Source organism: Ursus americanus, chromosome 5, assembly GCF_024610735.1.
Source record: "Ursus americanus isolate L20-20 chromosome 5, mUrsAme1.1.p, whole genome shotgun sequence".
Classification (NCBI taxonomy): domain Eukaryota; kingdom Metazoa; phylum Chordata; class Mammalia; order Carnivora; family Ursidae; genus Ursus; species Ursus americanus.
Window position 1 is genome coordinate 60,754,885 of NC_142131.1, and position 20,171 is coordinate 60,775,055.

Consider the following 20,171-nt stretch of genomic DNA (forward strand, 5'->3'; position numbering starts at 1 on the left):
ATTTGCAGACTTAAGTAATCTTTTGAGAGTGATTAAATATGGTTCAGGAGTGTATGAATATAATGTTCTTTTTAATGACTTTAATCCAGGGAAATTCATTATATGTAATGCTTGCTTTGTTAAAAAATAGGTCTTAAAACAACTTAGCTTAAACTTACAAAAAGCTTGATTTTTGTAATAATAGAGTAAGAGTTCTGTTAGTAGTCTTGAAGAAAATTAAGAGTTGCTTTTTCTTTAAGTTTTTATTTAAATTCTAGATAATTATGGAGTTGCTTTTTATTATAAAGGGTCTATGAAATTTTCTAGTAGAGCCCTTAAAAGAGTAAAAGGGAACAGGTAAAATTAATTTGAATAATATATTTTATTTAGCATAATATATCCAGATATTATAATTTTAGCACATAATCACAGTTTAAAATAATGAGTTAAATTTTAAAAGTTCTGGCTTCCCAAGACAGTATAAAAATTATTTTAATATAAATTTAAAGCAAACATGTACATGTAAAAATTAATACCTAACTTAATTTACTAGCTGATATTTTTTTAAAGATTTATTTATTTGAAAGAGAAAGGCTTGCTCCAACATGCAGAAAGCCTACCTCCCTTTCTAGGCTGCCAGTTGCTAGTGGAGTTCCAGGTGGAATGTTGGGGGGTTCTCTTGGGTTTGTTGTGGCTGGTGGTTCCATGGTGACTGGGCAGACTGAATTGTGGATCAGTGCCATGGAGGAGCTGAGATCCTCTGTGGAGCTTGGCTTTGAGCTGATCCTTGAGGTGGTGGAATTGCCCAATGACCTGAGTCCACAACATACTTGCCAGAGCCACTTGGACTGCAGCATTCCTACTACCTGCTTTGGCGACTCTCCAACAAGCCAAGCAGGGCACGAGATGCAATGGCGAGGGTCTGCCAGCCCAGGCAGTGGCCCTGACCCCAAGGTGCCAGGCAGAGGGGTGTGGGGGTGCATGCACAGTATGGGAATGTGGGAGTCTCCCAAAGCCAGAATTTAATATAACCTTACTGTACATTTCCGTTTAGACCAGACACAGTTCAAGTGACCAGTAGTCACATATGGCAAGTGGCTACCATATATTGCTCGTCTTTTGAAACGGAGTTATTGTTGCTTGAGGAAAACATTTTAGACTGTGGGTCTACTGGGTTGTTTTCAGATGTTTTAGGAAAATCAGCATTCCTCTCAAGGGAAGTTTGTAGGCAGAGACAAAATGGAAAAAAGCCTCCATTTTTGGATTATGCATAGCTTTTCTCCACAAAAGTCATTGCTGTGGCCATCTACATCTCCCTGTTTAGCATTTTATAGTAGACAGAACAAGGAATTCTTCCTGTTTACCATTTTGTGGGGGACGGAACAAGTAATTTAGTACAGTTAAAAAGTGCAATGACTCTGGAGCCTCTCAGAACGTTGCATTCAAGGTATTCTGCCCCTCACCAAAGGAATTACCATGTGGAAGAAATAAGGGTTGTTGTACACCTAAAGGTCAAAGTAGAGCTGTAGGTCCTCTGGATTCTTTGTTTTTCCTAGAGAAGATTGATCCTGGATTAATGAAGTTCAGGGATGAGGCTATAGATTTCTCATAGGATAAGTGGGAATGTCTGGACTTTGCTAGGAGAAATCATACAGCAGAGATGTGGTGGTGTTAAGCTACCTCATCTCACTAGTATATCCACTTCTAAACCAGATGTTACTACCGTTTTGGAGCAAGGAACAGAGCCTTAGGTGGTTGTAAGAGAAAGGACAAAAGGTTGGTGCACGGATTGAGTTCAGGGTCACTTGGAAAGGCCAGTGCCTTACTCTGCGCTAGAAGATGGGCTGTACACAGCAGGGTCCTGTATCTATGGCAAAATCCTGGAGGAGCTTCTGAAACATTGCACTTACGTAATATCAACAGGATGTCTACCTGCTAGTTTGTCCACCTGAGGCTGAGGCTGAAGAACTACTCCTACTGGTAGTTGGAGGTTTTCTGCTGTAGAATTATGGCCTTGTATGTGGCTGCCCTGCTCCAACCTTCTGTATGTTTTCTTTCCTCGCTAGTACTTTGTACAGCTCATTCAACCTTTTAAGAGTTATTTTAACCTTGACTAAACCGTGGACGTAAACTTGACAGCTGTCCTGCGTGTTATAGGACTGCCTCTATTACAAAGTGAAAAGGCAACATGTCATATCCCAGAAACCTGAAAGTTACTATTGGCTCTTCTCCCTTGAGCATAACTTCCAGTACCAAGTCATATTCATTCTGTTTCCTACATGATTAGTTGTGTTTGTATTTATATGCTTGATGTTAACCGAGGTATAATTTACATATAATTAAATTCACCCTCGGTAGTATAGCCTACATGAAGACAGAACATTTCCATCACCTCAGAAAGTACTCTATGCCTTTTTGTAGTCAGTATCTTCTGATCCTCAGACCCCGGCAACCACTTACCTGTTTTCTGCCTTTACAGTTTTGCATTTTCCAGAAAGTCGCATACATTGAGTCAGGCAGTTTAGGGTTTTTTTTTTTGGGGGGGGGGGTGTTGGTTTGGGAGCCATATAGTTTAAAACATGATGCAATTAAACTTAAAAGGTAATTAGATAAAAGTATGTTTAATTTAGGAAGACTAAATAGATAAAAGGAGGAAAAATAATGAAATCTAGAATGAAAACAGAAATTCAGAAATTTAAAGGAGATAATTATAATACTAAAGACAAATATGCAGAAAGGTTAGATAAAAATCTTAAAAGTGGCCAAAGAAGGTAAAAATCCTCAAACCTGGGCTTTTAAGTTAAGCTTAGGTGAATAGCCAATGGATGGAAACTGTTTGTTAAAAACGAACAGAGTTGGAAACAGAAGAAACCAGTATCTTAAATAAATACACTTACATACATAATTACATGTATTTTATACATGTATACATGGAATGTAAATGTGAATTAAAGAGGATCAAAGGGTAGTGATGTTTTCTTTTTTTTAAAGATTTTATTTATTTGTTCAACAGAGATAGAGACAGCCAGTGAGAGAGGGAACACAAGCAGGGGGAGTGGGAGAAGAAGAAGCAGGCTCATAGTGGAGGAGCCTGATGTGGGGCTCGATCCCATTACGCCGGGATTACGCCCTGAGCCGAAGGCAGACGCTTAACCTCTGTGCCACCCAGGCGCCCCAGTAGTGATGTTTTCTATTAGTGGTAGGTTTGTGGATACTTTTTATTATGTTACCTAAGCTTTTCTTATTTTTTTCTCAGTGAATATTAGTATTTCTATATTTAACACATTTTAAGGAGGATGTAACTAGAGTATACTGTTAAAAATAAAAGTTGAATAAAATTGTGGGAAAAGATTAAAGTTAAAATTACTAGATTGCAAAAGGAATAAGAACAGAATAAAAATAGATTGATAAAATATATCCCCCCAAATGCAGAATATCTAGACCTACAATTAAAACGCAGATAAGACGGCACTTGCTTTATCCTGGCTCAGTCAGTTAAGGCTCTGCCTTTGGCTCAGGTCATGATCTCAGGGTCCTGGGATGGATCCCTGCATCGGGCTCCCTGCTTAGTGGGGAGTCTGCTTCTCCCTCCCGGTCTCCCTCTCCCTAACCTTCTGACACTTCCCCTGCTTGTACTCTCTCTCTCTGTCAAATAAATAAGTAAATAATCTTAAAAAAAAAAAAAAAACCAAAAATATGAATAGGGTAAATAACACCAACCAAATTGTGTGTGTCTATCCAATCAGATCCTCAGACTAAAACAAAGGGAAGAGGAATATCAATATTGGACCTTAGTCTTTCTCTTGACTTCTGGCCTCCTTTGGAGTACTTACTCAAGCTATGAATACACCCTTTAGTTACAGATGGACATTGCCTGTGTATATGCACCTTGGCCAGTGACAATTGAGGTGGTTTGTCTGGTCATCCAAAATTTAGCATTTCATAGATTTTAAAAGTGAACACCTAATCCAGTCATGGCTTCTAACAGTATAAGCAAAGCCTTGCGAAATAATGCAAGTATTTTTAATTTGGAGGTTTGAGGGAAAGAGAGAAGAGAGACAATCGAACAGCAGTTCTTAATAAGAAAATTGTTGACACCATTTTATATGGCCAAATGTGTAGCTGTGCTTCTGTGCATTTCCTTCTTGAGAGTTTTCATGTTTAAAAATAAAAGTCCTTGGCTCTCAAGGAAAGTTCAAAAAAAAAAAAATTACCACAGTCTGGGTAAAATGCATGTAATCTTTTTTAATGAATATGTTTCTAATCAGATTAGCTTAAAATTTAGCTAAATTTATACATTAAGATGTTAGAGTATTCTTGGATCAGATGTTTTACGTATCCTCAAGGAATACTCAAGATAAATAAGAAGTGCTTCTTTCTGATTACTTTTTCTATTTATTTCAGTCTATTTATACCAGCAAGAGCTGGAATATTGTGAAATAAAGCATTTGTCTTTTAATTAACTTATTTTTTAGAAACCTGAGGCATACATTCATCCCCCATCCACCTTTTTTAGTTTCTATGTGGGAAGTAAAACATGGTGCTAAAAATCCCAGTGCTTCATTTACTATCTCTATGGCAGCATGAGTCCTTAAGTCATAGCTCCACTGCCTGTCTGTCTAAAACTGTGCCACATTTCCACTAGGATGTTCATTTGACACCTCAGCTAACTTTGCAGTACCACATTTCCTTCTGCTTTAATATTTCTGTCAGAAATATCTGTGTCCTAGTCAAAATTTCATTTGTCTTTTAACTACTCCCATTTTAACATGGGGCTGGATCTCACGACCCTGAGATCATGACCTGAGCTAAAATCAAGAGTCATTCGCTTAATGGACTGAACCACCCAGGTGCTCCTACTCCCATTTTTTTAAACTTCCCCATGAGATAAATTACAAGAATCGTGTGACTTTACTCATATATTTTAAGTTTCAGTGCTTCACCATTATCCAACTTAAAATTTTCAGTCCATATTTGTAGTCACATTCTAAGCCTTCCACTTCTAACCACAATCTGTAAATCTGGCTTTATGTTCCACTGTTCCCCACTTGAACATTCTAGATTCTGGTCACGACAAATTACATTTGTTATTCCCTGAACATGTTTGCTTTTTCCTGGCCCTGTGTTTTGGTTATGCTCTTCTATCTGCAGTTTTACCCTGATGACATTTTCATATCATCTCTCATGTCACAGAAATTTTTGTGTGGATCATGAGTCGAAAATTTGTGCAGGCAAGGTTTCTTATGTATTCCATTCTGAGTTAAGCACACCGTTGGCACTGAGGAAGTAATCTAGAATTTTTTTTAGTTGAGTTACACTTGAAAGTAAAAACCAATATTGTTCCCAAGGAAAGTGCAGAGAATCACTAGTAATTAAAGCTTGATTATATCCAGGGCAAAGGAGGGTTTACTTGAACTGCCTGACCTATTGTAGAGAATATGGAGTGGGCTATTCTGGACAGCATTCCTGTGAAGGATTAATTTTATAGCGTTCTTTCCCTGACCAAAGAGGTAAAGAGGAAACATAGGCCTAAGTGGTACATGTAAAAAGTTGAACGAAGTACTCAAAATGGGAATGCGAAAAAGAGAAACACTGAAAGTTTAAGGTTAATATTAGACTTAATATTTGCTCTAAACTTGAAAATGTGTTTTTTGTAAGTTTGTATAACTTTTCATTCCAACTTGTAGTTCCCCTCATTCTTTATCTAGATGCAAACAGGAAAAGGATATCCTCTGGTGGTTTATTTGGGGAAGCCAAAGTCATCAGAAAAATCACCTCAGACTGTCTGCCTCACCACATTATATTTACACCTAAACACAGAGATACGTTGTACTGCAAGAAAGGAAAAACACAAGTTTAATGAACTTGCCTTATTAGCTGTTTTACCAAAATACCCTCCCCTCCCCAACTTAATTTATTTTCAGAAAGATTTTCTTGAGGGTCTGCTGTAATCCAAGTGCTAGGATGAAGTAGGTGAAAGACCAGGGCTGATCCTCTCTGTACCCTGTCTTAACAAATGTGATGTATCTGTTGATCTACATTTTCTTGGTAACAACTGTTGATGTTATCTTACTAGTCTCTCAGACTCTTAAATTTTCTTTATGGCCTTATTCTTTGCTTTAGTTGGGGTACTTTTTATTCCCCTTCTTCAAGTTTACTCTTAGAGTTTACATTTCTTTACTTAGATTTCCCATTTTCACTCTGCTTATGTTTGTATTTTCTTTTAAATCTTAGAACTTATTTATAATGTTGGAAGTTCATGTCTCCTAATTCCATCCTCTCTGTCATTCCTGGGTCTCTTTATATTGATTGATTTTTCTCCTGGTTATGTATCACATTTCCCTCCTTTATCTAGTAAGTTTTTATTGTATGCTGGACATTGTGAATACTACATTTTGAAAAAATTCTTATCTAGTTATTAGAGAATTAAACTCTGGCAACAAACTGCATCCTCAGAAATAGTATGCAGTGACTTCCTGTCTTGATGGTCATTATATCTACCTTCACCTTGAAACACCTGACTGACTTTTCTCAAAGAATTAGACCTTGGATTCTACACTGCATGTTTTATTCACTTATTTTTAAATTACAAAGTCCTTTTTAATTTCCTAGCATGTTTTTGGCTACTCTTCTTTACTATTTTTAATTCTTATTTTGCCACCCTATCCTTCTTGTATACTTTAACATTTTAATAGTTTAATGTTTCCTTGAATGATATTATTCATCCTTTTCCTTTTTATTGTACTTTGACAAAAGTACAGTTAAAGAAGTTATTTGTAAGGGTAGATTATATTCTTTCCTTTACAGATGTCCTTAAAAGATCTCTAAAAGAGTTCCTTTGGTACCCTTCTGACAGTCCCTACCCAGGATTTCTATTCTCCCTACCCAGGATTTCTATTCTCCCTGAAGAATTTTCCTCTTAAGTGTCTTCACTTCTCCCATAGATGACAATAAGTCTTGCCTGTTATCCACATAACTGAGTTGAATCTTGCTTATTTTTGCTGTGAACGATCTTTTTATCAGAAATAATCTAAAAGGTTTGGAGACTATGTTGAGATAGTTTGGGTCATGGGATGAAAACCTGAAATTGTAATGAAAACAGTGGTTTAAGAACCCAAATATGTAAAGTAGATTGTCTTAAATTGATAAAGTGGATAAAGGCTACTCTGGGGTGAGCTTCTGTATTCTGAAAAATTAAATAAACTGTAGAGAAAATTGTAAAGGATATTGCTTTTGTGTTTTTAACACTAGTTTCTTGGATTAAAATCCGCGTATATAAATAAATGAGGTTTTTGAAAGTCATTTTAGCATGTATACATTTAAATTAAAACTATTTTTTTTTAAAGAAATAATAACCTGCTAACAAGTTTGTGGTTCCAAGGATATATTATTTAGAAGTGACTCCATTTAACCCTAACGTTCTGTAGCCAGAAAGCAGAAGCAGTTTTGGCCTCAGGGAACCTGGTTGCTTGCAGGTGTGTGCCCCTGTCTTGTTTTCTCTCTAGTCCTCCGGCACCTTGTAGCTTGCTTCAGTATGTCCCAGTTATTTATTATTTCATTATTTTCTATGGTTGACATTTAAATTTACGGTTTTTAAGAAATCTGCTAGTTCCTTTACAAATATCTGAGACCAATACATTTCCAAAGTTGAGGTTGTAAGTGTAAGTCTATTTTAGACATTGGTTGCAATAATCTCACCTCTTCTTTGCACAATTAGATTCAATAAAAAGGTATTGGGACATTTTGAGTATGTTTTCGTGACTTCACAATTGGTTATTTTAGCCCTTTTCAGGAAGTTTTATACTTATGTTCTTAATTTACATGGTTGCCTACCTTACTGGGCTCTCAATCTTTGTGGTGAAAGAATATCTTATTTGCAACACCCGGCACAGACTAATAGATACTCATAAAATGATTGTTGGTAAACGGTCTCTTTCCTGCACTTTCATGTTTTAGGAACTGTTACACTTCTAAGAAATGCATGTGTTGTTTGGAAAACAGGTATTAATCCAGGTGTTTATATATCTCTTGACCATTTTATAAACTTACTGGCTCAGATTTATCATCTGGATGTCACCATGAGCCAGTATTTTTGGGCAGAGAGAAGCGTTTTATAAATAAATATTGTTTTGTTTTTGATATAACACAGTATAGCCTGATTCTTTATAGTGTTAGGGAGGGGTAGTTTTGATTAATTCAGGCTGTGATACACAGTTTTTATAACATAATCGATCAAGATTTCTTTCTGTAGGCTACGGAAAGTGAGGTAGGAGATGTAGATTTAACACGTCTTCCAGAAGGACCTGTTGATTCTGAAGATGAAGAAGAGGAAGATGAAGAGATTGATCGAACAGATCCACTACAGGGGCGAGATCTTGTTCGAGAATGTCTCGAGAAAGAGCCTGCAGACAAAACTGATGATGACATTGGTAAGATACACATCTGTTCACAATAAGAATTTTAGAGTTTAATTTATATATAGTTAACCTCTTGCTGTGTAATAAAATACCTGAAGCTTAGTGGCTTAAAATAACACATTATTTTCTCATAGCTTTTGTGGGTCAGGAATTCATGAGCAGCCTAGCTGAGTGGTTCTGGCTCAGTTTCTCATGAGGTTGTAGTCCGAATGTCAGCAGGGGTACAGATATCTGAGGCTTCACTGGGCTGAGTTAGAGGATATACTTTCAAGGTGGCTACTCACATGGCTTTTAGTACAAGACCTCAGTTTCTGCTATGTGGGCCTCTCCATAGGCTTTTAAATATTTTCACAACGTGGCAGTTGGTTTCCCCCAAATCAAGTAATTCAAGGGAGAGTAAGGCAGATGCCACATTATTTTTTATGATTTGGCTCAGGAATGTCACATAAAGTAACCGTGCTATAATATGGGAGGGAACTGCACAAAATCATGAAAGAGGTTTAGAGCCATCTTGGAGGCTGGCTGCCCCAATTTGAGAGTTTGTTTGGAAGATACAGCAGGGGAGTACAGCTATTGGTATACCATTGACTGAATAACAGTCATCCTTTATCGGGAAAGTTCATCCTCTTGAACTGAGTGCACAGCTTGCAGAGGGATGCACATGAAACAGGGAGGAAGGGGACACCTGCCTAGCCAGGCAGATCCTCTGAATCAACACTGGTGATTACTGGGGTGATAGAGGTCACAGGCAGATAGCCCTCATATCCTGGCTGCTCCCAGTTAGAAAACAAAAGTTTGACTACATTAAAGCAATTTCCCTCTTCTTGTCAATAAGATATTTAAGATACAGTAGTACAACAGTGTCTTATGTTTAGCTTTTTAAAAATTTTTCAAAATGTTATCAAAAGTCATCTTTTTACTTGTAGCTTGAAAAAAATATATATATAATTTTTGGATAGAAGTTTTACGGATTTTCCCTTTGGTATTTCTTACAGAATTAATCACTTTGGGAGGTTGAATAATACTAAAGATACTAATGTTTTCTTTAAGAACAAAGATTACTTAGTGTCACTATATATTGTTAGGATTCTGATTTTATCCTAGGTTTCCCTTTATAATAGCCATATTGCTGTCATTCAAATCAGAAGATGCTACTACTAAAAATCATAATCTGTATGAGTAGAGATCAGTACATTTGAACATTCCTTGCTATTCTAATGACATAGTTAATTAACTTGCAGTTTAGACTCGTGTTATGAATAGTACCTGGACAGAAATTGGAAGTGCATTTTTAATGATAAAGAATTGTATACTGTGCTCTTTTTCACAGTTTTTAAAAATCTCCCAATTATCTGGGTAGATAGCACTTTATAGTTAATTCTTTTTCATCCCTTAGCTGACTGCTTGTATATGTGTTTTTCCCTTTTATTTATCTTTATTACTCATGTATGTGTACCAGTAGCGTTGGCCTAAGGCAGGCACTCATAAACATTTGTTGGTTATAAAGAGAGTTACCTTGCACTTCTACAGCAGTTTGGAACTAGAATTCAAATTTGTTATCCTTCATTGCTTAGTTGTTGACACTTATTAATAACATTTTTTTTAAACTCTGTCCTAATAAGAATGAGACAAAATACTTTTTTGCTAATCCGTTAGATGGAAGGACATCACTAACTTAACTGTCATGGAGTGACATCTCAGGCTAGGAAAATTAGCCTCATTTCAATCTCTTTGGGTTTCTGGTACTCTCTGGAGGTTGTGAATTCTGGGTAGCTTCCAGTATGCCTATTTTCTTGTGTGATTCTGAAATATCCGTTAAACAAATCAGTGATTTTTTTTTTTTTTTTGAACAGCAATCATCTGGTACCTTGGTTGCTCGATGTTAGCAGCATAAATTCATAAGTTGATTAGAAAATTGTGTATTAATAATTCTATATTTTATTGGATCTTTAAGTTATAGTCTTTGATGGTGTCTATACCAAAATTTCTTTTCTTTTTCTTTTTTTTTTTTTTAATAGAACAATTACTGGAGTTTATGCACCAGCTCCCTGCTTTTGCAAACATGACCATGTCTGTAAGGAGAGAACTCTGCTCAGTGATGATTTTTGAAGTGGTTGAGCAGGCTGGAGCTATTATTCTTGAAGATGGGCAAGAGGTAGGTGTGCAAATAAATGTTGCATATTATTTAGTGTGGGAGCTAATTTTTAGAATGATTTAATTTCCATAAACTTATGTAAATCTTGATTTTTGAAATTTATACGGTTTTTACATGAATGCTGAGTTTGAGTTTGTTATAATTTCTGAAGATACAAGTTTTTATTTTTGTTTTTGGTTTACTTTGTCTTAATTTTTATTTCCCAGCAATGAACCTAGCATAGATGTTCAATAAATAACATTCATTGAACCAAATTTGTTTTTACTCCTCAAGTTGTAATACTTCAAAAAAATTCTTAATCATTCTATTTGTCTATTTATGTCATTATTTAAAATATTTGTTAAGTATTAACTCACTCTCCTTATCCATTTTCCATGTTATACGTTAAAAAAAAAAAGTAAAACACATATCTATGCCTCCTGGTAGACTGGTGTCAGTTGAGGCATTTATGTGGTGGCAGTTCTATGTGCAGAAATGTTTGGCTGGTAACTTTGGGTCGGTGAAGGGAGGATGCAGAGGAATTGAAAGGATGCAGAGGAATTACTGCTGCTAGGAATTACTTTAGTTTTTCTTATCAAACTGATAAAAATTAATGCTGACATATCGGTCAATGAAAATTGTCGTATACTCTAGTAGGAATATAAACAGCATTTCTGGAAAGTCATTTAGAAATTTCTAACATGGGCCTTGAAGAATTAACAGTCTCTATCCTGTTTCATTCATTGAGTGTCTTTGTTCAGTACATAATATAAAACTTAAGAGTTATGCCAGAAGATGTTCATTGCAGCATATTTATAATAAAAATTGGAAATGACTAAAATGAAATTCAGTAATCAATGGTTAATTATTATATGCCTACAAATGTAATATGTAGGTATTCAAGTTATTTTAAAATTGGATGGAATCTCTTTGAAGGCAGGAGACTTATCTCTAGCTTTATCTACATGTTTTTCCCCCATATCCTAAACATCTGACACATAAGATATACTCAAGAAAAAAAGTTTCATGAACAAATGAATTTAATGTTAAATTTTCTTAAAAGGCAAGACAGTCTAATAACTGTTTTAACAGTATAAAATAATATAAACATAGAGAAACTAAACCTCTAACAACAACTGTGTAAACAGTGCAGTTTTGAAAAACTTTTCCACAGATTTTTATATTCTCTTTAATTTTTCACAGTTCTGTCAGCAAAAATTTGTTGTGTGCCTACTTTGTGCTGGGTACTCTTTTAGACACAGGGAGTGTAGTGGTGGAAAAACTAGACACAGTCCCTGTTCTCAAGTAATTTATGTTATCCACAAATTGCACACTGAGTGGATTTCATATTTGAAATTACAAAAAAAAAAAGTTTTTCGATGCTTCTGAAAAAAATTTTTTTTGCTACTGTTTCTCCTTCAGACCTGATAATCCAGATTTCCCTTGAATCACCTTTAAGCTGTTGAAAGCATAGGCTGATAAGAGGTATACTCAAGGAGAGTAAGTGGTCTTTCACTGCTACATAGCGAGTTAACTTCTAGGAGCATCGTATGTTGCTATATAAATGAAGGCAATATTTTCTCAACGTTAAGAGAAATTTTCAGTATTTTGTTGACTATGCCTCAAAATTCAGGGTTTTAGTAGTTTTTCTGAATTAATTACTAGCTATTCTTTTTTTCTTTTGAGTGCTTGCCATGTCCTAGGCACTGTTCTAAGCACTCAGTATGTATCTTAGTATGTATAAACTCATTTCATTAGGACAAAGGTCCTGTGATAGGTACTCCTGTTAAGCCCACTTAGAAATCAAGAAACTGGGGCCCTGAGAGGTTAAATAACTTGCCCAGAGTCACTCACCAAGGTAGTGGCAGGGCCTGGATACAGATTTCAGGAGCTTGTGGTTTTAACCATTACATCATTTTTCTCCGAGTATTTGGTCAATTATGAAAGTCCCCCGATGTCATTTGGTGACTAAAAGAAGAAAGAATAAAATAAACTTTATTAGTTTGCATAGACAGGCATAGGATGTTTTCTGACAGAGTATGAAGTAATATAACCAGATCTTTTTCTTTTTTAAAATAGACAAGTTCTATGTGTTATTTTTCAAAGTTAACGTATAACTATCTTTTTAAAAAGATTCTTAAAACCTTTCTTTTTCTCTGTAGCTTGACTCATGGTATGTTATTTTAAACGGCACTGTAGAAATCACTCATCCAGATGGAAAAGTTGAAAATCTCTTTATGGGAAATAGTTTTGGAATAACTCCCACTCTGGATAAGCAGTACATGCATGGAGTTGTTAGAACTAAAGTAGATGATTGTCAGGTAAGTTTCTCTCTTTGCTCTTGTATCCTTGTTTGTTGATTTAAAATGGCTGAGCCTGTTTTTTCTTCCTCAAAATAAAATAGCTTGACTTGAGAATTGGGAGTTTTCAGAAGCTCACAGTTAATAAAAGGAAACTAGATTGTGTCTGACTCAAACATTTGTGGAATTGAACAAAGTATAAATTTTTAGAAGAGATTATACGAAATGTTGGTTTGTTAAATCTCTATTGGGTAATAGACAGCTTAGTCCTTTTTTTTTTTTTTTTTTTTTTTTTTAATAAAGGAAAGAAATAGGAACTTCTGAGTTGTTTGTTTCTAACTTACTCCTGCTTCATGTTCTCTCTGGCGTCAGTTTTGAGAGAAGTAGACGTTCACTTCTCCTTTTAGAGCAGAATTCAAACGGATTTAACCTCTTTGGTCTCTTTGTACGTGAATTATTTATTTCACCTTGATTTTTGTTAAGAGTTAAAGGGATTGAATAAAAAAGAACTGATGCCACTCGATTTCTTACCTTTGTGCTCTGCCTTGGTGCATAGTGATATATTTATGTACTACAGGTTCATTAACTGTCCCCATGTTATTCTCGGACAGTTTGTCTGCATAGCCCAGCAGGATTATTGGAGAATTTTAAATCATGTGGAGAAAAATACCCATAAAGTTGAGGAAGAGGGAGAAATTGTTATGGTGCATGAGCACCGTGAACTAGATCGGAGTGGAACCAGGAAAGGACACATTGTAATCAAGGTGGGTGTTCTTATTTACTATTCTGGTTACTGATAGAATAAAGTTTTTTTGTTTATGAGGCTTTGAACCACTTTTTGTGCAGTGCAAGATAATTCACTAATTTTAGAATCTAAGCAAATATGTTGGTTCTTTTGCTTTTTTCTGCATGTTTTTACACATTTCAGTAAGTGTGATGTTGCCATTTAATATCAGTATGGGTAGGATATTATTTTAGAATACATTGGTCAAAGATTTCCTTTTAAATTTATTTTTTGATCCATTGATAGTGGGAGTTAATTTCGTCAAACACAGCAATACGTCAGAGAAAGAAATATCATATGATTTCACTCCTATGTGAATTTAAGAAAGAAAACAAATGACATTAGGGGGTGGGAAGGCAAACCAAGAAACAGACTCTTAACTGTAGAGAACAAACTGAGGGTTGCTGCAGGGGAGGTGCTTGGGGAGATGGGTTAAATGGGTGATGGGTAGGGGCGCCTGGGTGGCTCAGTCGTTGAGCGTCTGCCTTCAGCTCAGGGCGTGATCCCGGGGCCCTGGGATCGAGCCCCACATCGGGCTCCATGCTCTGCTGGGAGCCTGCTTCTTCCTCTCCCACTCCCCCTGCTTGTGTTCCCTCTCTCGCTGGCTGTCTGTCAAATAAATAAATCATAAAAAAAAAGGGTGATGGGTAGTAAGGAGGGCACTTGTTGCAATGAGCCCTAGGTGTTGTATGTAGGTGATGAATCACTGAATTGTATACCTGAAACTAGTATTCTACTGTATATTAACTAACCGGGATTTAAATAAAAACTTTTGAAACTTAAAAAAAAAAAAACCCAGCAATATTTAGAAACAGAAACTTAAAGGACTCATCACAAAAGTATGAAGAATGATAGATGAAGATAGAGTGCTTACTGGATATTTATTGCACTGAAATAGGCATTATCTTCTCTGAACCTCAGTTTTCTTATCTGAAAATGATAATGACAGGGCTTTTTTATTAGGGCTAAATGAAGTAAATCAAAAGCCTTAGCACATTGTAGAGTCTGAATACTAATCCCCATACTGTTTTCTCTAGCTCCCTCTCCCCTGTCCTTTGTCCACTTACCCCTTGTCTCCCTCCTCCCTCCCCCAATAGCCAGTCTCTTGGAAGATCTCTAGATTGTAAAACAGAGAAATTATAGTTGAAATAGAGGAAATAAAAACATATAACCATTTCTCTTTTCAGCCTAGTCTTGGTTGCAAAATAAGTAAATGTATTATTATTCATTACAAATGCATGAACTTATGTAATAATGTGAAGGACTGATGTCAGATCCATTTTTTCCTCAGGAGTCAGGCTATTCTGCAACACTTTTTCTTTTCCTAAACTGATAAGTATTAAGCTTTGTATGTAGAGAAGATGAACATGTGGGTGGATTGCCATAGACTATCTTTTTATGGGGGCTCATGTTTTTTAAATTCTTTATTTTTAAATAATTACAACCTTAGAGAATAGTGGCAACAACAGTATTGAGCTCCTCACTCAGAATCCCCAACTGCTCGTTAGCATTTCACTGCATTTTCTCCATTGTCACCAGTCTTTTTCTGAATCATTTGGGAACAGTCTGCAAGTGTGATGCATCATTCCTGAGTATTCCATTGTGTATTTCCTAAAAACAACACTCTCCTACATAAACACCATAGAACCCTTCAGGTTGGGAAATAAAAATTGGTACAGTACAACCAGTCAGCCCCCAGACCCTATTTAGATTTTCCCTGACTCTCCCAGCAATGGCTTTTGTCCTTTCTCATCCCTCATCTCACCCAGGAACGCAGTAGCAGTTAGTTGTCGTGTCACTTGAGTCTACTCTAAGAACAGTCTTTATCTGTTCATATTCTCAGCAGTCTTAAAGAGTGCACACCTTTTATTCTGTAGTGTCATCCTCAGTGTGGATCTTCCCAGTGCTTCCTCGTGAGCAGACACTGAAGTCATGCTTTTCTGGCAGGAATTCCACAGAAATGATGTCATATTCTTCTCTGTGCGTTGTATCAGGGAGCATGTAATGTCAACCTGTCCCACCATTGGTGAAATCTACCTTAATCATCTGGTCATGTTGTTGTCTGTCAGATTTCTTCACTGTCAAGTCACCATTATACCCTTTGTAAATTGTTAAGTGTTTGGAGGAGAGATGTTTTGGCATAGTGTCAGTATCTCCTGCTAACTTCTTTCCTCCAGTCTTCCATTGACTCCTGCCTGAAATGGTGATTTTCTGTTTCCCTTTTTTCTTTCTTTCTTTCTTTCTTTCTTTCTTTCTTTCTTTCTTTCTTTCTTTCTTTCTTCTCTCTCTCTCTCTCTCTCTCTCTCTCTTTTTTTTTTTTAACATTTATTATCTTTTTCTGGAAGGACGAAAATTCTCTTTTCCCCCATTAATTCAGTTATATGGGCATGGATTTGTGTGTTGTATGCTGTTACCATCATTGTTGTTCCAGTGGTCAGATTGTCCCAGATTTGGCCAGTGGGACCTTCATAAGGCCGACTCTTGTACCCTTTAGACATGTCCCCATCATTTTTTGAGATCTTTCCTAGTATCTGGCAAAACAACATGTTCAGACTCATCTTGTGCTTTTCCTGTTCCAGCTTTGGAATCAGCCATTTCTCCAGAGAGTCCTAGATCCTACTAGTGGAGAATAGCATTTAAAAACTAAGATCTTTGGGGAGCCTGGCTGGCTGAGTTGGTGGAGCATGGGACTCTTGATCTTAGGGTTGTGGCTTTGAGACTCAATTGGGTGGAGAGATTACGTAAAAATTAAATATTTTAGGGGCACCTGGGTGGCTCAGTCAGTTAAACATCTGCTTTCGGCTCAGGTGATGATCCCAGGATCCTGGAATCGATCCCCGAGTTGGGCTCCCTGCTCATTGGGCGCTCTGCTTCTCTCCCTCCTGTTGCCCCTGCTGGTGCGCACGTGTGCGCTCTCTCTCTCTCTCAAATAAATGAATAAAATCTTAAAACAAACACAACACAACAACAACCCAAGATCTTATCACTTAGTCTTTCATTGCTACTTAGGTGTTGTTGCTTTTCGAGCCTCTGATCAGACACTGCAGGGAGAGATGTGTATGTATTTACTATACTATACAGTATATTTATAGTAAATGTATATTTACAGTAAATGCATACACATCTATAGCTTTGTGTAGTCTCCATCTGTTTGTAATAATCATGAGTTCATACCAGCATTCCGAGTTCCAGTGCTATACCACAGTTTTTCCTGTCCTTTCTCTTTCCATAATTGTAAGTATCTTTCCAGCAGTGGCTCTTGTTATGCTCTGTGTATTTACTTCCTTGCTCATTGTAACCAGTCTCTATCATGCCAGTGTCACCATTCCATTCATCTCCTTTGCCCCCCAACTCTGCTCACCCTGTCTCCCAGAATCCCACATTGTTGGATACTAGTGGGCCCTTTGGTGACATGCTTCTGCATGACTATGGGGCTCACCTTTAAATATATTTTGAATATACAGCTTAGTCTCTACAGGTATCCTACCCCAGTGATTTAGCCAGTCAGAATAATGGCCTTTCTTTAACATGTTGATCAGTTCCTCCCCCAGCTTAACTATATATGATCTAAGAACCAGATTTAAAGACCTCAACTGAAGATTGGCCTGTGAAAAGTTAAGCCCAATTTGGTGCTCTTTGACTTAGATTATTTTGGAGGGTGCAAGAAGAATAGGAATGATATGTGGTTGCCTTGTCCCTTAAATACGTTATGTGAAAAACCTTACTTTGACTTCCTTCTTGAGAAATGATTTATATACCTTTCTTTAAGTAAATTCTTAGATAACATTGTTAGTATTGATGTATGTTTACCATACAGTTATTCTCACCAGTGAAATTGTTTGGGTGAATTGAAATTTGAGGTTATGGACAACAGTTGGTTTTTATATTTGGTTTAACATCTGATTTATCTGTATATTTGTTCTGCGTACACACTGTTGAAAAGGCTGCAAAGGTAATAAATTTTAACAATGATACAGAAGCTTAGAGCAGTAGATAAATGTTTACATTCCTTTTTATAAATCTCGAGACAGGCAAACGGTTAAAACTCTGAATTAATGTAAAAACTATATATAGAACTTCTGGTTCCGCGGTTAAAACTCTGAATTAATGTAAAAACTATATATAGAGCTTCTGGTTCCTCTCAAGATGGTGAACTAGCATGGAGAAACTATAGAAAAAGAAACTTCTTTTGTAGGAAGTAAAAACAACAAACACATTGTCTTGAACTGGTGTGTTGTTTCTTTAGCCTGGGGCAGAAGAGATTTGAAGATGATTAAATTTGGAGGAAAGGTTTTTTTGTTTTGTTTTTTAAGTTTAACTCTTAACTTCTTCCATCTGGTGGCTTAAGATGTCATCTCCACACCTCCACCAATTGTAGAAAAATGGCAGAAAAAAGCCACACCAGGGGTAAATCACTAAATTTCAAGGATGCTAGGATGAAATGACTGAACAGCTACAACTGAGTAAATGCTGTTGGGTATTTTCATTCTTCTGCTCTTTCTCTCTTTCATCCTCTGGGTGCTGGTGGATTGCAACCTGTAAAGACTACCTTCTCCCATTGCTAAGTATTATTTTTTAACAGTGAAACTCTGCTTTGAGGAATTGTGTGATAGAGTGATTACAAAGGGAAGTAATCAGTAGAGTTCTTTGTTTCCTCAGCTATTTGTTTATTTTATAATCTTCTCTATCCTTGGATTCATAGGCAACACCTGAGCGTCTCATCATGCATTTAATAGAAGAACATTCCATTGTCGACCCAACTTATATAGAAGATTTCCTACTAACTTACAGGACATTTCTTCAAAGTCCTTTGGATGTTGGGATCAAACTGTTGGAATGGTTTAAAATTGACAGCTTAAGGGATAAGGTTGGTTTTATAAATATGATGGACATTTATATTTTATAAATATAACCTATAAATTTGAATAAAACTTTTTACAGTTGATAAATATTTATTTTGATAATATTCACTTCACCTAAAAAACGTAGCTCCACTATGTTACTTTTGTCGGAAAAAGCATGTTAAAAAGTGGACCTTTTTAACCTTTAAAGTTAAAAACTGAAATAGGCTGTGGTATAGCTATAAACTCAGAAAATATGATAGCTGCATAATAGTATTTTTGGAACTTTATCAAAATGTTTGTTTCTGGAGGAGAACAGTAGAACATTTATAACTTAAGTAATAGTTTAGAAAGGATATTCACCAAGTAAATTATTTTCATGGGAGCTTAGATTGTTTGTAAGCCCCAAAATAGAAATATGTTCATTTTTGAGTTAAAGACTTATAATCATTTTAAAACAGTTAGTCATTTTGATCCTAATATCTCTCTGTTGTGACTTATTTTAAATCTACATTTGAGGGTTGGTTTTTTTTTTTTTTTTTTTTTTGCATTAAACATTGTTTGCTATTTTAAATTATCTTACCTTATTTGACAGGGTGTTTGTACATTCAGTGGAAAGACTAGCAATACCTCAGCAAATTGGTAGGAAGTTACTTATTTTAAGAAAAATAAAAGTAGGGTCATAATTGCTTGGTATGTCTTTCTGAGTTAATATCTTTTTTTTAATAACATATAATGTATTATTTGTTTTAGGGGTACAGATCTGTGATTCATCAGTCTTAAACAATACACAGAGCTCACCACAACACATAACCTCCCCGAAGTCTGTCATCTGAGTTAAATCTTAAATAAATTAGATGTACCTGGACTCTGGAATTCCATTGTTTAGGAAACTAAGGTGTTTCAAACTATAGGCTTACCTCCCCACCCCCTTCGGAGTTATGTGTAGTTACTTCAGTTACTCAGAAGATAAAGGCATGCTGAAGAATGAGCAATAATATGAGTGAGGGCAACTAGATATTCACATGCAAAAGAATGAATTGGACCCTTAACCTACCCCATATACAAAATTAACTCAAAATGAGTCAGAGACCCTAAATACAGGAGCTACGACTATAAAACTCTTAAAAGAAGAAGTTAAAAATCATGACCTTATTAAACTTTTTTGTATTCATATGTTTTGTTTAAGTATTTGACAATGACGTGCTGTTTTTACAAAAATAAAACCTTTTCTTTTAAAACTTAAAAAAAAAATGACCTTGGATTTGGCAGTATTTTCTTAGATAAGTATCCAAAACAAAAACAACAAAGGAAAAGAAAACAGATAAATTAAACTTCATCAAAATTAAAGCCTTAAATGGAAAGAAAAGACAATATGTGGAATGGGAGAAATATATTTGCAAATCTTATGTCTGATAAGGGTCTAGTGTCCAGAATGTGTGATAAAGAACCCTTGCAGTTAATAGCAAAAAGACAACACAACATAAAAATGGACAAAAGGCTTGAATAGACACTTTCCCAAAGAAGGTATATAAATGGCTAGCAAATACATGAAAAAGATCTTCAACACCATTATTCAAAGGGAAATGCAAATCAAAACCACAGTGTGATTGTACTTCACACCCACTAGGATGGCTTTTAAAAAGGAAGGGAAGTTAACAAGCATCCCCGAGGATGTGGAGAAAATGGAATTCCCATATATTGTTAATAGTAACA

General features: G+C 35.9%; 1 protein-coding gene across 6 annotated transcripts in view; it reads left to right on the forward strand.

Moving 5' to 3' along the window:
* RAPGEF6 (Rap guanine nucleotide exchange factor 6) overlaps positions 1–20,171 on the forward strand; it is a 177,572-nt gene that overhangs the window by 91,121 nt on the left and 66,280 nt on the right. For all 6 annotated transcript variants that reach the window (XM_045794772.2, XM_045794775.2, XM_045794773.2 and 3 more), the window contains 5 exons: positions 8,231–8,408; positions 10,415–10,551; positions 12,693–12,851; positions 13,442–13,594; positions 18,317–18,481. In XM_045794772.2, the coding sequence (XP_045650728.1) occupies positions 8,231–8,408; positions 10,415–10,551; positions 12,693–12,851; positions 13,442–13,594; positions 18,317–18,481 (792 nt within the window). The remainder of the gene's footprint in view (positions 1–8,230; positions 8,409–10,414; positions 10,552–12,692; positions 12,852–13,441; positions 13,595–18,316; positions 18,482–20,171) is intronic.